The 22,216-nt window shown below is 39.2% G+C and overlaps 1 protein-coding gene across 2 annotated transcripts in view; it reads right to left on the bottom strand.

Annotated features, from left to right (window-relative positions):
* Positions 1-22,216, bottom strand: part of AGPAT4 (1-acylglycerol-3-phosphate O-acyltransferase 4) — a 69,304-nt gene that overhangs the window by 37,908 nt on the left and 9,180 nt on the right. For both annotated transcript variants that reach the window (XM_084202326.1, XM_084202327.1), the window contains exons 2-3: positions 21,572-21,690; positions 17,173-17,402 (exon numbers count right to left, since the gene is read on the bottom strand). In XM_084202326.1, coding sequence (XP_084058452.1) covers positions 17,173-17,350 — 178 coding nt within the window. In that variant the 5' untranslated portion in view covers positions 17,351-17,402; positions 21,572-21,690. The remainder of the gene's footprint in view (positions 1-17,172; positions 17,403-21,571; positions 21,691-22,216) is intronic.

The raw sequence follows: 22,216 nt of genomic DNA, 5'->3' as shown, positions 1-22,216 counted from the left end.
TTAAAATAAGGTGTTAATAAGTGTTCTGCAGTCATCAGTAATGCAGCATTTGACAGACCTTATCTGATTAGTTTGGGCTTGCACAGCAACCACTTTCTAAAGAGATAAACAACTTTCTTATTGTGGCACACAGACTCACCTGGGACAAAGCAAAACATCACCTGATCCATCACACATGCCTCTCCTGTCATGCCCTCATTAAATATGACCCCCACATCATGCCTTACCCCAGGGGTAACTTCTGTGTCCCACTGACAGAGATGCTGAAGTAATGAAGCTTAAATGAACATTACAAAACTATGTTACTCCAGTTCTCATTTGTATGGTTAGGGTGGCATATTGCTGTCTAAATCCCAAAACAGAAGCTTAAATGAAAGCAGGATGACCTACATTAAGCTTAAGTAAGGGTCATCTTAAAATGATTGAATCAAAAAATCAAATCTAGTAAGTACAGAGTGGTTACAAATCTGGTCTCATAAAATACCAAATAAAGTACTTGCCATCAGGTATTCAAGTTTCTACAGTTTCTTTTCAAGCATTTTGTTGATGCCAGAAAGGCCAGCAAAAAAAAAAAGGACTTCAAATCTACCACTTCTAGGCAATGTTAAGCCATTCACGTAGTACAATAAAAGAAATTTCTATTAATAAACTTTGTGGATGATAAAAAGTCAGAACAGAGTTTAAGAATCAGATGACCTTGAGAGGTAAGGTAATATAAATGGAATTAATTTTGATAGGATGCATCATTGCATCATATCTTGCAGAACTAATAAAAATAGAGCCTCATGATTTGGAAATGACAGAGAATTATCTGCGGACATTATTTTGCCACTGAACATTTCTGCTCCATTCATATTATGCAGTCAAAGACTGAAAAAGATGGCATAAGGATGTTTGCTCCTGGAGAGAAGGGAATCGTGCATTGCACCACTGAGAGAATTTCTGGGCCAGCACACCAGTACCAGACATCCATGCCCAGGAAGGAAACACTGAAACAAAGCAGATGCAGACCAGGTCTATCAGGATTCCTGAAAGCAGAAAAGTCTGGCCCACTGGAGCTTTAGAACAAATGCTAGAAGAGGACTGTGTGGGCTCCCCACAAATATGGTTTATGGATAAGGAAATTAACAGTACAGAAAAAGTGGTATTAAGCTAAATACCACTAGCACAAGAACATCCATTTGTAAAGTGACTGAAATTACAGGCATCCAATATTCTGAAGACTGTTCTGATTACTTTGTCAGATAAAAATGTATAGCAGCTTTGTAAATTGAGTAAGAATCATCTGAAAAACACTACATTGTACCACTGCTAGAAATTCAATGGCTCACTAACTCCTTTCTAGTCCTATTCTCTGTAACTAGGAAAGAAAGTGAGGTTTTTCCAAACAGACTGCCTTACAGACCTCGCTCCTCTCTTCCATCACTGCTTGAGAAACACACTGCATACTGAGAAACACTGCTACCCCAGGCTGCAATGAGTATTCACTGGACCAAGGGGAAGACAGGTCCTTGCAGCAATCAGCAAAGGCTTCTGTTTAAGCAGGGTAGCACCAGACAGAAACCTTTCCCAAGGGAGTTCTCTGCTGAAAATCACCTGCCAGGAGGCCAGGACCTCAAAATCTGGGCATCCCAATAAGCAAACATGAACCAAGTTAATAGATGTCAGTCTTAACTTGCATTCATTCAATCGCAATTGACTTCTTTGACATGAATCATTAGCAGGTCCTTAATTATAGGGCGATCAGCATTGTCCACACTCAGGTCTCATGCTTTCATTCAGAACAAAAGCACAAACACTCATGTGACTGGGTTTATCTTGCCATATGCATTATTTGACTGGAGTGAATCATGTTTAACTCATGTATTTAGAAAAAAGACTTTTCTCACACAATCTTTCGCTTTCTTGCATGCATTCTTTATACAGCCTTTATGTCTATATATACAAATTTATCCTCCTTAGTTTCAAATGAAAAATGAAAAATTTGGGCTTTAGAAGGAAAGCATTTCAGAACAAGAGAAAAAATCCCATTATTTTGATGCTCTAAATCCCTGCCATCATCACATTTAACCTGCATTTTCAGCTACTGATAAGAACTGACGTGACTTTATCTCTGAGAAAAATGACTGATGACTGACAAAAAAAACCTATGAGCTGCCAAAGCAAGCAATCTTCAGCACAAATAGGAAAAGTGAATTAGGAAACTCAACAAAAGGTAAATTAAATCCTAAGAAAATCTGCAGTGTTTTTAAATAAAGCCTCTAGTTATCAAGAATTACATTTCATAGAGGTGTAAACACATAAAAAGAAGGAACTACAGTGTCTGTAGAATGGCAGAACAAGAAAACCAGGGCTAATGGCTTCCATGGTTTCTACACTTTTCCAGTAACATTTAAATCTGGATTTTGATTTTAGATAACTGGTGCACTCAGGAGAACATAGACACACTTCCAGATATAATATGCTATTAATTATATTAAAACCAAATTATAATTATATTAGTTATATTAATAGCATTAATATTAAAACTAATTTTTAGACTCAAGTCAAGGCATATAACTTCTACTTAGCCTTCTTCTGTGCAAGATTTTCTACCTGAATTTCAATAATGGAAGAAAAAATTGACAAAGCACCTGTGCTACATAATCAGATTTAACGGTGAATAACCACAGAACCTCTATCACGGAGAACACTGTTCAGAACAAAACCATTATTCATTTTTCACTTGCATTCTATGAATTTCCTCTCTCTGCCTGTAATCTTACAGCATCTCATCACGTGAGGTCTTGAGAGACAAGAACTATGTCCCAGTGCTTATTTTAGCTTCTTAATCCCTATCAGTGACTTTCACAAAATGTTCTTTAAAGGGACAATAAGGTCAGAAACTACAAATCAAACAAATGGCTTTCATGAATTAAAAATAAAGTACTACAGATCAAATACACCTATCAAGTATCAAGCAGTGATTTTTGTCCTGGGTGCAGCCTGTAACCCTTCAAGATGATTGAAAAATATCCAAATATATACATATACGAAAATCCCCATTTTTTCTCACTGAAGAATATAATGCACATGAGAAAGTGCACATTCTGTTAAGACAAACATATACCCAAAGTAACAACAATATTACACCACACTTAAGGACACTAGTGCCTCTCAATTCACATTTAGCTTGATTGTGCTTGCATTTCTCTTTCCTCAAAGGTTTTACAAAACTAATCCACTGCTGGAACATCACAACCTGCTCAGACAGCCTGGAGATCATCCAGCAGATGAGGATGCAAATGAGCCATTTGCTTGTTTAACCTCTCACTGCTTACATGGTCCACTGAAATCCTGCATAATCAACAAGCTCCAAGTTTACCCTTGTCTATTCATTTTCCAGAAAGAGAACCTCTGGAAGTTACAAAAGTCAGGCCACTTTCCTATTCAGTGCTTTGCAAAAGATGAACAGTACCAGCCAGACCCACCATTTCAGGTCGGTACAGGAGAAGCAGTTTAAAAGGCCCAATCTGACACGTAGCAGTGGTAAAATAAAGACCTGTCATACAAACAAGTCATGCACATGTCAGGAGTAGAGAAGTATCATAAAATCATATGCATATGTACTACTGATATTTCTGTCAACTTTATCATGAGTATTTCTGGCACCACAGAAAAAAGAAAGAAGGAGATTTTTCAAGATTTAACAAGGGCATACAACATTACATAAAGTACACCAGGTACCAAAATATTATCCCATGACAGACCGACCAAAACTGTAGAGGAGTCCCAGGAAAAAAACCTGTAGCCTATTGCAAGTCTGTTATTTCCTTGAACTTAGCTTTATTCCTTTCTGAGTTACCTTTACCACCTTTGTTGCCTCAGCTTTCTCAAAATGAAAGACACACAGGATCCATGTGACTCACCCACTTGGATGCAGCATTTGCCAGCTTGTAAAACAACAGGGGCTTCCCACCTTTCAGGCTGTACACACTCCTGATTTACCGTGGATCAGAACACTCAGCTTTAACTCATGCAGGCTCACACTTCCTCTTTGATAAGGAAGACCTAGAGATTTTTAGAAACAACTCTTCTTGAAGGCCATCCAGACTTCTCACAAGATTTCAGACATGCAAAATTAAGAGAAGCACAGTAACAGCATCAGCTCTATCAGACCTATCAAGAGCAGACTGCACCTTTTAGGCTGCCAGGCACTGTGCCAGAAGTCTTTGTGGTTGCGTGCAGGCCATTTGGATCTCCTCTAGAGTCTCGCCTAAAAATCTGAAAAGCAAAAAGCCAATGCAAATAAACACTATTTAGCATTTGAGTTTATTGAGCTGTATTTAAAGGCGTAGACAAGAACCTCCTCTGGTATCAATACTGCTGATTAATGTCTTTGCAACATCTTGCACCACAGTAGAACTAAGAAAAAGGAACAGGAAGAGCCTTGAGGTCCTGTTAATTAGGGGCTTGTTACTTGAAAATGGTGTAATTTCTACCAGTTCAAATCTTTCTCCAAGTGGAATTGCCAAGTAATGCAATTGTAGTGAAAGAAACATCAGCTTGTTCAGCCGAAGGACAGAAATCACTCATGTTCTAGGCTGCTGTAAGCATCATTCTTTTCAGCTTTTTTTCTGACTGCCAAGGGTGTGACTGAGAAGCTTGTAAGACAAGCTTCCAGCTTCAGCTAGATGTCATGCACAGGTTTTTCCAACAGCTTGCCTCTGTGGGACAGAGCTTGCATGGAGGGGTCCACAAGGAAAAACTCAACCCACAGTCTTCCAAATCTAAATGTTGCAGCATTATCATACCACTTCTTGACATAGTAAAGCAGTGAGCAAGTGAGCAGATTTCAAGGTTCAACATGGAAGACTTTGATTTATGAATTTTATGCAAGAGCTACATACTTTTGAAGAGAAAGTACAGCTTCTTCTACTGAGGGTCCAGCATCAAATCTAAAGAGCAAGTCTCTCTCCACTCTTACTGAAGAAAAAAAATAGCTGAGCAGCAAAGAAAAAATAAATCTAAAAGAAGATTCAAAATGCTGTTTTAAAATAGACTTTGTTTTTGCAAATCAGAGTTGGCCATTTATCAAAAAGCCGACACAACAAGGCATGCGGACAGGAAGGAGCGTTTCACCCGCCACCTGCCATTCCTGGGAGGGGGGACAGAGGGAGCCCCAGGCTGGCCAGAGCCCACTGCTCACCCCTCAGATGTAGAGAGCTAAGGCAGGGTATGCAGTGCACAGAACCAGTCTTCAGGTAAGCATGCAAGGCAGTGCTCTTTTATAGAAGGTTGCTGAAAGCGGAGCTCACAGGTAATTGCTCAAAGGTATGCACTACTCAGAGGCAGCCTGTGACTAGAATGATATGCTAAAGGAACATTTCATAAAGTGTGTCATTTTGAGTATTAAAGTACAAACAAAGCTTTCACTTTAAAGTGGTAACAAATCACGTCAACCCAACACTTATTAATTTGACAACATAACTTCAAGATAAAAATCAGAGATAGGGAGAGAGACCAAATATATTGCACTGTTAAAAACCAACCAAAATCAAATCAAACCAAACCAAAGACTGATGATACACAGATTTTTTCACCTCCACTTTTCCTTATTTCCCTCAAACACACATGACATTTACTTAAGATGGCCAGATTCTCAACTGGCATAAAAATAATCTTTATTTATGCTCTAGTTAGTGTTAATACCATGCTGAGTTACACAAAATAAGGATTAGACTTATCAACACCTACTACCAAGCTAAAGCTTTATCTGTGCTTTGATCTTCCTAGCAATTTCACCTCAGTGCTTGTTAGTTGTAGAATTAAAACCTGCATATACATGTGCATAAAGTAGCTAATGTATTAAGTGAAAAATACGTTGCTTTATTAAAACATTATGACTGTATTACACAATGATAGTTCTGGTGCTTGCTGTGTCTCAGCTTCATGACCAAGATCCATTTGATTTTCTTATAAAATTAAGACAATAAAACACTATTGATAAAAAGAGGATTCACCTTTTTGATGGGCTGTCATCGGTGGTTTGTTAGATGAAACGTACAAAACAAAATAAACTACAAACAGTTTAATATGGCCAAGCCAGCATTCCTGTAACGCAGCCAAGCTGAAATTGCTTTGGGAAGATCAGAATCAGATTTAATGCAAGATGTTAAACGCACAAGTCTTCATGGTATACAGAAAGCCAGAGTGGGCTTTCCTCCCAGGGTCTATGAAAGGAACCAAAAACTTGTGCTTAAGACCTGTAAAATAAGGCATGTCTCCAGTATATGAACCAGCATTTGATCTGGGCACAAGCCTTGCACAGGACCCTTCCAGTTACTGCATGTGTTCTGGCACACCACCTCACTTCCTAGCTTCACTCCAGTTCCCATTCCCATATTGTCTTCCCTCTCAAAACACATACACATCATTCAAGTTTAATCTAATAGATTCTCTCCTTCTAACCTAACATCCATGAAATGTAAAATCCAGTATTTCTTCAGGTAAGGAAGAAATTAAGCTGGCATATGTACTCTTGAAAAAACTTTCAAGTGATCCTTCCTTCTCTAGTGCAGTTCTGAGCTAGAGGAGTGGAGAAATATGGAAACAAGTTTTGTTCATTTCTTTAGTCACTGTTCCTTTTAAACTATCTCTGTGCTGCAAGTTATAAAGCAACCATCCCTTCAGAAAAAAACAAAAAATAGCTGCATACTTCAAACATTTAACTTCACAGCTTTTTTCTGTCTTTTATCCTGACACAATCTGCCTACAAAACAGCTTCTTCTCTCCAAGTTACACAGGGTGTGGAACAAAGCCAGCCTCACAAGTACAATGGGTTTAACACACACACAGATCTGCAATAGTCACTGTTTTGAAATGCTCTTTTCAAACCCTTTGGGAAAATTAATTATTTAACAGCCACGTGTCAGAGATATTTGTCTCACATCTGAAGGCTCCTCTTATCCTTCTTCCCCAAGGAATTCAGCAGTACTCCCACTTTTCAACAAACCAGCAGCTCCTGGCTTGGCAACAGGCCCAGTAAGTGCAGATAACAATCAACCAGGCATTTCCTCCTGCTGCTCTGTCCACCAGGACAGCGCACTAAAGTCAGCACAAAGCCCGTTTTTGAAGGCCTAAGGAAGCAGTGAAGGGAGCAGCAGGAATGACCCTCCAAACATAATACCAGTCATGTAATGCTGCCCTTCCAGACACACAAGTTGGTCTCAGAGGTTTCTTCTCAAGGAAAGACATCCTACAGAAGTACTTACCTGCAACAGGCACTGCTCATATATGGAAGCAGAAAACCTGCCTCTTCCTTTTTTAAGACTTCCTTGCTTAAAAATGCAATCATGATTACAGGAATTTTACCCAGCAAGAAATCAATGACACAAGTTGGAAATAAAGGAGAGACTCCAGCATCCTGACTCTATATGGAGGTCAAAGACAGCATTATCATTCCCACACTATTTAGGGTAAACTACTCCACATTATTTTCCACTTTCTAATACTGTTCACAGGAACCACCTTTGAAAAACAGTCCTGAAGATTCCTATGGCACTCCAATATCATATGCAACACAGGAAGAACCACTGCTCTTAAAAGAGGTCCAATTCCCATCCCCGCCCTTCCAACACAGAAGAAGACCTTTTCAATGACTTATTTACACTGAGCACATACACTATGCAACAACAGCATAGGACCGCTCTTCCCCAAAAATATTAAGTCACTAAATCCAACAGTGTAACCCATACATCTTGGGCTGCTTCTGGGACATTGTTTGCTGTTCTGCTCACCTGCACTTGCATAATTATCTGTTTCTCAACCATAATTTGATTTCCATGTGAAGAAATCTATCACATCTCAAAGATTCATGGATATGCCATTCAAGTTTTTTTAATTCTCACCTAACAACTGCATGTACCAAAAAGAAGCTACAAGCTATCACTGTGCAACCCCAAATTTTAAGCACAAATTAATGAAGAGCCTGTGAACACATAGGTGAGACAAGCTTCATGGTATGTTTTAATCCAAGGAGAAATTTTGTGAACTCTTTATATTAAAAAAAACCACCATTAAAAATATACTGTACTACTAAAAGGAAAATGCACTATGGTCTCAATTTCAAACTAGATAAATTAAGTACATAAAGAGGTATGTCAGCTATTTTGCCTGTATCTCCCTCCTTCATGAGCACTAAAGGCAATACATGCTCAAATAATAAAGTTTTAATTGATATATTTTGGTGGGTAAAAATATAACCAAATCCATACAATGCAAGTATTTTTCTGAATACTGTAAGCTTAACGTATCTCTCCCTATTTTTTGTCTTTGTACAAAGAATAGCAAAAGTCTGTCATATAGGCTTTAGAAATAAATAGCAGAAGTCTGTCATATAGGCCTTAGAAACAAATGATATGAGTTTGAAGGAAGTAACAGTGTTTAGTTTTCTACAGTTAGATTTCCAGTACAGGGTCCTCAGCAAACTGCAGAGGATTAGCACATTGCACATCTTTAGAAGAGATACTCTATTGGCAAAGGGAAATACCTGCAAAATGTCAGAGAATGGTATGAGACTCCTAGGAAAAAAAAGAAAATTCAGAAGGACAGGAGAGTAGCTCCTTTACAGCAGCAAAGCTGTACTAATGAGAGCTCCTGACAAAAGCCTCCCAGCTGCAGTTTTCCAAAAAACAAGTGTAAGCTTCTTTAGAAGTGCTATCAAGAAATTGAGTTGGTACAATCACTATTTCTATTTCCTTACCTAACACAGGCAAACACATTCATTCATCAAAATCTTTCATTAGCAGTACATATTGATCTGGGGATCATTTAAACAGGGACATGTAAGTACATCATAAGAGCAGTACAAAATTTATGCACAATGAAAAATATCTCATGTTTTAGGAAACCCACGTGCTTTTAACTCTCAAAGAAAGCCCACGCCTGGAGATGCAATATACAGGAGATTCAATTTAGAAACATAGCTAAGTGAACTTAGAATCATGAAAGAATGTTAGTTATTGACACTAGTGCAATTTGCTTGAGTACAGAAAAAGCACACATAAATAACATACTAATAAAAGTGTGCTAACTGAAGAGCAAAACCATCTGTACACATACAATTGCATTGTAATCTCTTTCTGGTTCCTTGTTTTGTTTCAAATGATATTTTGGGAAGGAAGAAAGTGGAAACAGATAACTGCCTTTCTGAAACCAAGCAGATGAAAAAATTGTTCAGCACACATTTTTATTTGGCTTCTTGTTCACAGCTAAAGGATTCCTCCTTCTGAATGTTGTGTTGGATGAAACATGTTTAAGCATGTACTACTCCAAGACGGATGTAAAGGAAATTCAGTTTCAGAAATGAGAAAACAATACAATTCTCAAGTAAGAAGCCTTAATCTGAAGATTGCAAGCAAGTCACAGGAAACAAACACCTAGCCACAGAGAATGCCAAGCATGTGCACTCAGAAGCTGTTTCATCTCAAGTGTCACACTGAAAAACCTCAAGTATCTGCTGAAAGGACATACTGGCTCCTCCTGGCTTGGAAATCCTCCTGCAAAAAAGTAGTCAGATATCAGATACTTTCACTGGCCCAGCTGCTGCAATTCTTGTTACAGAATTCTTGCAATTCTTTAGGATGAGCCTAAAAACCTACTCCATGAAAACTTGCTGGTATGTGACTATGATCTGGATGAGGAAGAATCACTTGGACATACACCTTCAGGGGCACACATTGCCCAAAGTTGAGTGGGAGGGGGTAGAGGACATAGCAAACCAACAGCAAATGAGACAAGACAATGCACCTCACTTGGACATTAGAGCAGCAGATCTCTTCCCTGACTGAACACAGGAGAATTCAGAGTTCCCACAGCAGCCCTTCCTGTGGAGGTACAGTGCTTCCCTGGAGAGGGCTGGATTACTGCTAGTTTATACTTGCTTGTAACTGCTGATGACTGAGCTACTCTCTGCTTCTTTGCATGAAGTTTCCACATCATCAAGGGACTATCCTTCAGTTTCAGTATCATTTCAGCAATAAAATACAGCCTATAGCTTACATGGGGTTTCTACAAATATGAAATGATCTTTTGATTGTGATATTCACTCTTAATGAATAAACAACTGTAGCACCAGAATGTCTTCAGTGCTACGTCATAGATCATTAGATATCATGTTCCTGAGTTATGCTGTGTCAGACAGAAAAACTTTTGTGTAAACACTCCAAAATTTACCCCAGTTCAGGAATCTAGGAAGCTTGCTGACCAGGTCTAATGTTTAACAAAATGTGCTATAACTTTTGTTATGTGTGATGCCAGACAGCGAACAGAATGCAGTTCACCTATTGCTTCCCTGCCACCTCTCTTTCCAGTCTGCAGACTATCAGCATCACACTTCTTCAAGAATCTGATGCAAAAATAAAAAAAAAAAAAAAAGAAAAGAAAAAGAAAGAAAATGAAAACTAGTGACCTCTACAAAGGCTCCAGCAATAACAAAATAGCAAAATAGTATCAGTAACAGTGAAGATGCCCTTTTCATCAAAGATCAGACTAAATGCCTCTCTGGCTCTTCATGAGTTTTGTATAGAAAGGATCAGTAACAAAAGTTTTTTTCACATTAATTTTCACAGAAAGTAGTCCCTTTCTCATGAACAGAGAGCTGAGCAAAACATATCACATCCCTTGTAGGCTGAACTAGGAAAGGAACTCTGGTAAAGGTCATGCACAGATGTCATTCCAGTGCTCACACAGCATGCCTGCAACCAGCATACAGTCTTGTGTGATCCATTCAAGCTCACTGACAATACTTGAACACCTAAGAAAACTGAGTAACAACACCTGCAAGGGGCACAAAATGAGAAGGACTGAAATGTTATTAGTTGATACAGCAAGTTAATGACAGTAGGGAAAATATGGAGACATATGTTAGGCACTATAGAGGACTTATTCATAACAATTAATGCAATTCCACAAACACAATCTGGAAAAAAAGTCCAGGCTGTGATGGATGTGGCAAACATACACACACACATTTCATCTTACTCTACCAGTAAAAGAATCTGGAGAATCTGGTGCAGTAATTGCTCCTTATGTCTTTCCAAATTGAAGTAGAGAAAATCAAGGTTTGGTCTCAATGGAGAATTGTTCAGAAAACTAGAAGCACGGTCGTAAGTCCAAAACAGGTATAAAACGGTATTAGAAAATAGGCTGAAGGAAGACATTAATGAATTAGAGTAGATGACACTTCAGGGTAGATGATTTCCACTAAAGTTTATTTTTTCTAGAGTTTATCTACATTAAAATTAACATGGGCATTTTCTTAGTACACTCTATTTCCACAGTTATTGCCATGGCTTGACTTGAGAGAAGAGAGAAGGCTAAGGTGATGGTCTAGTTTTCTAACAGTTCAAATCAACACCTTCCCTTTGTAAGACTATAAAATCTGGCCTCCAAATTTCCCTCAGTAGTTGTTGTAAACCTTCCATAGTCTTCACCAGTGGCTTTGTACGGACATGGTGTGTGGAACTAAGATAACAAAGGCTTGTGTAGACAAGTAGCTCTTGAGAAAAATACATTTTGCACAGATTACTCAAAACAACATTTTAGAGAGGCTAAGAAAGCAGTCCTAAGTGTCCTATGAAAACTCTCTGCTATACCAACATAGGCAAGCATAACTCAGGCTGCTTTATAAATAAAATACAATAGGACTGGGTTAAGGACACTGTGCCATACTTTGAAAACAGCAGTCTGCTTTCTCTGCAGCATAAGATGGTGGTAAAGGAAGAAGAAAGTCCTACTTCTCTGGGTACCTCTTGCTTCCCAGCTCTTCCCAACTACATAACTGCACCAGAGACAAGAATTCACCTCCCTGCCTCAGCACCACCTTCATACAAAGAAATAAAATAGCTGAGGGCTCCTCTAAACTCCAAGAAACAAAGGACTGAGGATTAGCATGGCCCTGATAGTACCACAAAGCCTTGTTCAGATATTCAGTCCTCACACTGCAAATCCTATAGTTGTACATGGAAGGAATTAGCTTTACTGTGTTGTAACAGACAAGATGATGAAACTTGAAGCAGCTCCCAATTTCCTCTGGTTTTGTTTCTAGGAAGCTCAGTCATAAGAAGAATCAATTTCCATCTTGCTTTTGCTGCAGTTAATGAACAGGCATCAGGGTGACTCTTTCTATGCAAACAAGGGCCTTCTCCTCAGCAGGATCTACAAACTGCAGCCTACATAGCGTAACTTTACCCAGAGGTGTAATAACACCCCTTTCATGGCATAACAATAGGTATTAGAACTACTATAATTTATTTATGAAGGCAGATTAGAAGCCAAGCTGGTTGCTTTTAAGGCCCTTGTGCACATGTCCACACGACCGTGTCATTACTGCCAGGTGTTCTGTTTATGCAACGTTCACCTGGTGCAGAGTCTGCAGGAGGCCAGTTTGCCACTCACCCTGGGAGCACAGGAAGCTCATTTCCTCCCAGTACAGTGGCAGCAAGTGGACAAGATAACAACACTGCTCTACTCACAGGCAAATACCTCCACTCAGCACCTCTAAGGAAGCCACGTACCCAGTACGTGTATGTCCCATTCTCACAGTCTAGGCACGTGTCCTGAACAGTCCACAGGATTCCAGCACACTCTTGTGCTTGACCTGGGGTTGCACTTCAACTGCCAAGCAAGCACAAACTGATTTGTGAAGTATAAACCACTTTCCCACTGCCCAGCAAGCTGTGCAGCCATGTGCATATATGGCATGAATCCCAAGACAACCTGTTCCCTCTATGTGTTTGGCCAATGGTACAAGCTACTGCAGAAAAGCTGCGTGCACCCCCTGTGGTGGTTTGGTATGACATAAGAGGGAGGAGTAAGGTGTATTCCCAGCTCGTCCAATTCAGGCACAAACAGCATCTATGAGAACTGTGATGTATTCCACACTAAGTGCTTCCTACCTTGGTTCGCTGTCTTTTAGAAGAAGAGACTGAGGACAAAATGTTCCTAAATTATTTAAAAATAAAACCCAAGATTGATTGCTTGCCCAACCTTTGCTTCCAAGCACACTTATGCTTGAAATTTTTATTGTTATTACCCTACTGAGGTTTGCAGTGCTCAATTTCCTTAATAGGGTGCACTCTGTTGATTTCAGTATGAGGGAGTCTATCCAGGTTGTCATTTTAGCAAAGGGGGAGTGGAATAACAGGCAGCTGAACCCATCCATGAATATATATCTGAAGCCAGAAAATATTTTCTGCAATTTAGAAGCCCTAAGATTTTGGTGTCCTATTTTTATTTTGGGAGGGTTATTAGGTTCTTGTGTGTGTGGTTTCTTTTGCTCTTTGTTTGTTTTGGGGTTTTTTTTCTTTGTTTGTTTAAACATGAAAGAGGGTGCATAACCCTTACCAGTCTTTTGGCTCATTTCAAGACCAACACAGACAAAAGTTTGTTCTTTTGAAGCTGGATGTCCACTCTTTGCAACAACACTTCTCAGTAAAGATGAAGACATACAGAGGACATAGCACTGGAACTAACCATTGCTCTGTACGTATTTGTCAAACAGGATAACAGGATCAAACAGGACAAGTTTACTCATAGTAAAGTATGAGAAGTATCTTGGAAATATAAAAGCAACCCAAACTGCAATGTGGGGAATGGATAACACATCCTTTGGAGAGCATCCCAATGCTCTCACATATTGGGGCAGGTCAGTAGAGAAGCTAAGCTCACCCTGTTGACTCACAACTGGTTTCAAGAATGGCAATAACTTCTCATCACCAGTTGATGAAGGCAACTTGGTTTATGCCATTACACCTGTTCTGCTTCATTAAAAGCAAATTGTTGCTCTAGTTAATCCTTCTGTCAATTCAAACTGGAAACCAGATTTTTAGCTCTTTAACTTACATTGCTGAGAGGTTTGATGTCTGTGGATTTAGCCTTCTGGGCTGTCAGCAGTTATGGGGAGAAGCTGTAGTGCAGGTGCCAAACTCACGAGAGAGAAGCAGCAGCCTGCACAGCTACCTGTGCTCAACTACCACACCACAGCTACTCCATGCAGCCAGTTCATGGCATGAAGCTGCTGAAGGGTCTGGGGCACAAGTCTTATGAGGAGCAACTAAGGGAGAAAAGGAGGATCGGGGAGACCTCATCATTCGCTACAGCTACCTGAAAGGAGGCTGTAAAGTGGGGGTCGCCCTCTTTTCCCAAGTAAAAAGTGACAGGACAAGAGGAAACAGATTCAAATTGCACCCAGAAAGGTTTAGAATGGGTATTTGGGAAATATTCTTCATGGAAAGGGTTGTCAAGCACTGGAACAGGCTGCCCAGGATTTGAGTCATCTTTGGAGATATTTATGTGTCGATGTGGCTCTTAGGGACATGGTTTAGTGGCGGATTTGGCAGTCAGACTCAATCATAAGGGTCTTTTCCAACCTTAATGATTCCATGATTCTGTGTATACTTTAGCTCAAGCTAGTCTGGTTTGATCCATGTGAACCGGGAAGCACCCCAACTCATGCTGTACTACTCAAGTGAGGACAAGTCATTAATGACAAGAAAACTTTAGCTTCCATATGCATTATGACAGCACACAGTGTATGAGCGGAAGTGAGAATATTACATTCTTATATTAGGAAGAAGATAGGAAGAAAAGGGGTGCAAGAAAATACCACTACTTGAAATACAAAAACCCCCAACTTGCCCAAAGAGCACAGCAACAAAGACAAAATAATGCCCCAATTTAATGGAGCCATTTATCTCTACCTATGACATCAAATGGAAAACAACTGAACTTGCAGGATCTAAAGACAACTGCTGCTTTCATTTAATTTTTCAATTAAACCATGCCTGCTCTATTTCACTCTTTGGTTGACTTGGTGACTCAGGCTGTATCAGGCTCTCAAAGCAACATGATTCTTGTCACCACCACAAAAGCACACACCTCTTTATATTCTCCAATGCTGAACCTCATTGTCTCCAACTGTAGGCTGTTTCCATGACTTTCATCAGACCCATACAGACCTAACTTATTAGTCACCACATCAGTGGGCCCCAAAAACACATCTATTTTGATTAATTGGTCTTTAGTTCTTTGAAATAGTTTTTCAAATTAACAATCATTTACCACTTTCCAAATATCACTCAGATAACGGTGACTCATCAAATGCTAGCTTGCTCTGTTGTAAAGCTAAAATAAATGGCTTTAACCTAGACATACTTGCAAAAACTTCACAACACAATCTATTCCAGTGGCATCAACACTGAAGACTAGATCACCAACACTGAGTACAAAGCCGTCTGCCCCACCAAGGACAAGCATTCAGGATTACTCCCTCTTCCATTCTGTCCATCCCCTAGATCAGACTAGACAGAGCTAAACTGAAGGATTCAGCCTGAAGACTGTAGAATAGCTAACATCTCTGCACTAGGTAGCCAAAAGCAAGAATGGGCCAGAAGGCATTGATGAAAAATAATAATATATACCTATATACAGCTGTACAGTATCTTCTACATGCCATGGCTTCAAACATACACTATGCTGCCAGGCAAAGGGTAAAAACCTGGCCAGATTCAATACTGCTCTTTGTACATGCAAATGAATAGCACTTGCAAACTCAATACTTCAGGGATATACACACAGACAGCAAAAAAGAAAATTTTCAGAAAGAACATCTTCTCTCCATTACAGAAATAATAAAACAGCATCCCCAATTTATTTGGGACAATGCGCACTTGAAATTTAAGTCAAAAGTATATTTTTAAAATATGCTTTGAATTGTTACTCATCAGAGTCACTGATGAAAGAGAAATAATCCCTAGTGGCCGCCAAATTGAGGCATATGACAGATTTCTACCTCACAGCTGATTTTGAATACTAAAAACGTTTTTCTGTTTTAGACTCCTAGTAGCAAAAAAGGTTACTTGAAAGAAACCATTTTGCTGCATTTCTACAGCACAATTGTTAAATGCTGTACTGGAAGGTTGTTTTCCCCAGTACAAAAACATCCCTAAGTCACTCAGCATTGACAGTGACATCACACTTGGATAATCTTTAGGGAGCAACAAAAAGCATGCATTTTTCAACAGTTTTCTTCTAAGAAAGTACTTTTAAGGTTCAGAAAGGCCCAGGGAAATCTCTCTGGAAGGTGGACACATTTAACAGCACATTCCTAAATACTGAATGTGGGTACATTAGCATTTCTATAACAGTTTCTATGAAGAATTCTCTCTGCTGTACGTTAATGCAGTTATGTGGAAGTCAGAAGCAGCAGTACAATAAAATTACTGAAACTGCAGCTGCAGCTCTTTAAAAGCAAATATATAAGCAAACTGATTATAACAAGAAAACTGCAAATGCTCTGATATATCACGGTTGTCAGGTGAAGCTTCCACTAAACTCCCTCTAATAGAACAAACAAATGGGTACAGCTGTCACTCATTCCACTGGAATCACCTTTTTCGTCAAGTGCTAGTAAACTGTCACATCTCAGGAGTCAAAGGTCTGCTCTTTCTACAACATCCTTAGCTCATGCTCCCATCTCTTCCAGAAAAATCAATATCATTTCAATCCCTGATTCTTTCAAATGATTACAGGCTACCTGTTGTACTCTGCATTATAACTACATGCATATGCTGAATACATACAGATGCAGCTGAACATCTGAAATCCCATTCAAAGAAAAAAACAAGTTTATAACTGGCCTAAGAAAAAAGCACATTAAATCAAACTTTTTTCCTTTTTTTTACTGTTATTTCCCAGTCCTGAACAGGATTTGCATGTGGAACATTTAAACCAAGATCATAAACAAAATCATGGGTGATAAAAAGATCGGAAGCATTATTGGAAGTGACTTGCTAACACTGTAAGCCTACAGATAATAGCTGAACTAGCTGAGATGCATTATTTGGTCAATATTTCTCATTTGGTTTAATGAAAAATGATGGACAGCCAAATGAGAGGCAATCTTACTTCAACATACGGAGTCAAGCAAGTATCCCACTATAAAAGAGCAAAACATTTCAGCACAAGAAGACATTTCAACAAGGCATACATCTCTTCATACAAGTGCAGGTGCTGTAGGAAGCAGACATGACCTTTATATAGGCTTTGAAATCCAGAACTTTTCTACCAATTCCCTCAAGACAAAATATGAAAATACTTAAACCAAAAAAAAAAAAAGAAAAGAAATCTTACGGCTTGAAATGCAGTAAGCCAGCCTGCAGTTGATCTTCCTGAACAGTTGCTTGTTGATTGGCCAAAGTATAAGTGTAAAGAGTTGAATGAAGTTAATGATCAGTCCTGACACTATAAATATGTAGCAGATCAGAAGGTGGCAAATGAATTGCGACTTCAGAAAGCCAACGATGTCCATGATTTCTGAGAAAGCAAGAGGATACCTTCAGACACAAAATTCAGAAGACAACCTGCAAAACCAAATAGTATCAGCAGTTACAGAGTGCATTTATTTCTACAGACAGACTTTAAAAAAACTTAATGCTTACACTTAAAGTTAAGTCTATTGTAGGTAAAGACCTGATGTCAGTATTTGCAAAATAACAGCAAAACCAGAATACTGTATTTGTGAGCCAATTTACATTTGGCTTTGGAAACAAATTCTTAAATTTCAATCTTAACTCTGCAAAACCTGTGAGCATATGACTCCATTCCACATGGCTCCATAATCTTCTATAAGGTTTTCATTGATAAAATATGAGCAAATATTTTGGTTTGAACTATATGACAGTTTTGATATGAACTTGTATTTTTATTTGAATTGTCCATACTTCATGAGACATATACTGTCACCTCTGTAATCTTCAAGAGCAGCTCCAAAGTAAATGCAAGCTTTAGAGCTTGGTTAGGAGATCTTCTTTTCTCTACAAGCTGTGGTCCCAAACAAGAAGCAGCAGCCCCTTAATTCTAGCTTTGTCTTCTTCCCCTCTCATACTCAAATAACAGTCGATTTTGGCAAGAGAATAAAAGCTTGGCTATGCACAATACACACAATTTGTTCAATTATTCCTTGACACTGATTCTGTCAGTTATAATCCATAAACCCAGAAATGAAACGTCAATAACAGTACTAACCCATGACCCAGAAATGTTTCCAGAAAGTAATCAATTCTAAGGTTACTTATGAAATGTTTGTATAATTTTGGAAAGGTCCAGTCCAACCTTAGCAATTGAGCAGAGGAAATGTCCTCTGCAAAGTGTTCTGACCTATCAAATATTGCGCTGACCTCCCCCCACCATCACTACCACTACCGCTAGAATGAACACACATCTCAGTAAACACAACCCCCAGCAGTCTGAATACAGTTAGACAGGGGGTGCTTCTGCTATCCTGTTCTACTCCTCCACTGCTCCCTGCTCTGAGGCATGAAAGAGTTTTCCCAGGGAGGAGGCCCTGAGACAGTATTTCTGAATGTGCCAGTCACATGCAATAACAAAACAGCAGCTGTCAGCAGCCTAGGGAATTAACTGATAAAAAAAATCTTTATGCCTATCCTTTTAGTTTATATGAGACCCTATTATGTGAGGCACTGAGTCTAGATCAGTGACCTGAAACATTTCTGTTACTGCCCTTTGCTGACTCTGCTCGCCACAGCAAAGAGCACACACAAGAACTGCTGCAGAGCCTTCGGAAGTTATTTAGCCAGTTTTTCAACCGCAAGGAAGATGAGGAAAAATTTAAGAAAGAGAATCTGTATTGTTGCATAATTTATATAAAGAGTTTATGGCAGTCCCAAGCCTATTATTAGCAGAGAAAATGTGCCCTTCTGTTCTCTTTATCTTGCTGTACTATTCAGTACCACAGCTGACACCAGCTGTAGCCCAGAATGACAGAACAGGCCTCTATTCATTGAAGTAAACCACTGTCACGATACTCGCAAAAAGCTTTTCCAACTTTAACAAACCTTCCTATTAAAGATATGATTCTTAGGGTGGCAGACAATTTAGTAGTTTGGGCTTTGACCAAAGGCTTTGTTTTTGAAGGCTAAGCAGAATGAGAAATGTTGTCTAGTAGGAACCACGCACCACTGTTGTGTTTCTTCTCCAATCCGTCTAATGAACACTCAGAGGACAAAGCCAAACAATTAAAAAGAAAAAGGCAGCAACTTTCTTTAAAACAGTCACAACAGAAGCAACCAGCTACCTGCAAGTGGATGGTTTCAAAGACTCTACAATGTCCAAAACCCTGATGACTGGGTTTATCCTACTGTCCTTGGCTAAAAGTGATCAGAAAGTTTTTTTGTGCTAGTCTGCCTGTTTAATTCTATCCCACAGAATCACACTAAGGAAATTCCCAGAGATCAGTAAGCCAGGGGATAAAACATAAAAACAGCAGCCACAAATAAAGACCAGAGCACTGCTTCTTAGTGAAGACCTGAAAACTCACTATTTGATATAATCAACACAAATCTACCATAGAAAGCAGATGACAGAGAGACTTACTAACAAAAAATAATTAGTCTTTTTGTCCACCAATTAATCCAGTAATTTTTTGTTACCTATTTGTTAAAACAGATGCCAAACTTTATTAAAATGTTACATTTATGTGAATCATTTACTTCCTGCTGTGTCTTTAAAATAAAACTTCACAGAAATAAAATAAACAAATATGAGATAACCATGATAAAACATAATTATTGTCTTATAATTTTGTTAAGCCACAATGGAATGCTTGAAAGTAATTAATTCCTCACTTTCCTACTTCAGCCATCACATTTCAATTTAGTGATGCTTCAGAGAGCTGTTTTAAGGCAAACTAAATCTACTTAAGCAGTACCATCCAAAGGCATCTAACCTAACTTCCTTGCAAAAGAAAGTTGATGAAATTCTTTTTTTTCCAAAAACTGGGAACTACACCGAGAAATTCTCTCTTTTGACTACCTATAAAATATGCAACCTAAACATTGTATATGGAATGGTAGCTAAGTTTCTGTTTCTCAGACACAAACTCATAAGATTTTTTTTTACTGTTTTCTTTACCCACACTCCACGAACGCAATTTATTCTTGGTAAAAGTAACGAAAAGAATCAGTTCTGATCTTATGAATGAAGACTAGAAACATGCGTTTAAGAGTCCACTGGAACACCTTACACTTAGTCTAATAGTCCTCCTGGGTAACATCAACATTGCACCAGTTTAAGTGATAAAAGAGTCAGGTCTTTAATTCTTAATCCATGATGCTGGTTTAATAAATTAGTGATTTCCTTACAGATAATGACTGAAAATTACAGCAATCTTTTAAAAACAAAAGGGCCAATCAATGCATTTTCTCAGAAGCTATTAAGATCAGAATGCTGCCAAGAAGCTCTCTTCTATCAAACACCCCTTAAAATTAATTAGGAGAAAATGGCTAGCTAGAGAATCTAACCCAGATAGGGATATTCTTTATAACAGTTTTTCTTTGGATACAGAACAGAATACTCAAACCTCAAATGTCTGTTTAGGGACCAAGTCAGCAAGCATCTATTCATGTGACTAAGAGGTCACATGTTCAGGTTTAAAAGCAAATTACATGACTATTCATTCTAACTCTTTTCTCTCCAACTACCATTGTTCAGAAAGATCCACTGTGTTTTCCACTTCAGCTACTCTCAGCATTTCCTTCTGCTTAGACTAACTGACCAGAAGGCCATAGAAGTGATATGCCTAGCAAAGAACTCTACGCCAGCAGAGGCTGCTGCCAATGAACAGCTCTATTTCATACTTCCAAGTCAGCAAGTGTTTTGAGACTACAACTAGAGATTTCACAACAAACACAACTGTTTCCACTTTTAGAAAAAGCACACAAATGAAGCAAAGAAGTGCCATGCACTGTTTCCAAAGTTCATGTAGTATAAAGGGTTACTGGAGTGTGGAAAGCAACATGGTATGTATCTGACAGCATCTAGATTGAGATGAAGAGAGGCAAGTCAGTACTATACCTCTCTTTTTTTCAGTACATACTTGAAGCTTACATGAAAGGTTTCACTTTTATCTAGTCTTTGATTCAGTCTTCAAACGCTTTGTTGCAAGTTAAAAACAACCAACCAGATAATGACACCTATTCTTGCATTTTATCATCTAAACCAGATTCTTGGACGGACGAGTTAAAAAGACTATTATGAAAACATGCTCAGATTCAGATTAAGCAGTTTCAGTAGTGCCTTTTAAGTCAGCATCAGTTGCCACCAAAACGCCTGTATTTGGCACTGGTGAGGCCACAATTGAGTACTGCATCCACTTCTGAGCCCCTCACTGCAAGAAGGACATTGAGGCGCCGGAGCACATCCAGAGAGGGGCAATAGAGCTGGTGAAGGGTCAGGAGCCCAAGTCCTGTAAGGAGTGGCTGAGGGAGCTGGGGGTTTTTAGCCTGGAGAAAAGGAGACTTAGGAGTGACCTCATTGCTCTCTACAACTCCCTAAAGGAGGGTGCAGCCAGGTGGGGCCAGCCTCCTCCCCCAGGCAACCAGAGACAGGACGGAGGACACAGTCTGCAGCTGTGAGAGGGGAGGTTCAGGTTGGACATCACGAGGGATTTCTTCACAGAAAGGGTGATTAGACATTAGAATGGGCTGCCCAGAGAGGTGGTGGAGTCACTCACCTTGGAGGTGTTTAAAGGAAAGTCTCGACCTGTCACTCAGTGCCACGGTCTGGTTGACATGGTGGTGTTCTGTCACAGGTTGGACTCGATCTCTGAGGTCTTTTCCAACCTCACTGATTCTGTGAAAAGAGCACAGACAGCAGCACTGCATATACATCAGTGTATTTTAACAGTGCTGCTGTACATGAAATACATAGGCAAGCAAGTCACAGGAAGCACCTGTGCTCTTCTCTGTCTGATAGTAAGCACCAAGCTAGCAAAAGTGAGTTGCATCCATGTGTGTATTCATCTGCAAGGAGACTATATCTGTACATGTCACACCAAAAAAAATCCAAATCTGGAGAAGAATTATTTATTTGTCTCATGCTTAATTAGGGTTTGAATCACTTTCCACCTCCCCCAAAGGCACCTACTAGAGCATTTTTTCACTGCCCATCTTTGTTATCAGCTGATGATAAGTTGCATTAAACTTCCCCAAGTAAAGTCTGTTTTGACCATGATGGTAACTGGTGAATGACCCCTCTGTCCTTACCTCAACACCCAAACCTTTTAGTCCTATTTTCTTTCCTTGTCCTGCTGAGGAAGGGGAGTGAGAGAACAGTTTGATGCAAACCAAGTCAGCCAAGGTCAACCTACCACAATTTC

The sequence above is a fragment of the Fringilla coelebs genome (genome assembly GCF_963513975.1).
Source record: "Fringilla coelebs genome assembly, chromosome: 3".
In the NCBI taxonomy this organism is placed as follows: Eukaryota; Metazoa; Chordata; class Aves; order Passeriformes; family Fringillidae; genus Fringilla; species Fringilla coelebs.
The sequence above is the reverse complement of the archived record's forward strand: the minus strand, read 5'-3'. Positions and strand labels throughout refer to the sequence as shown.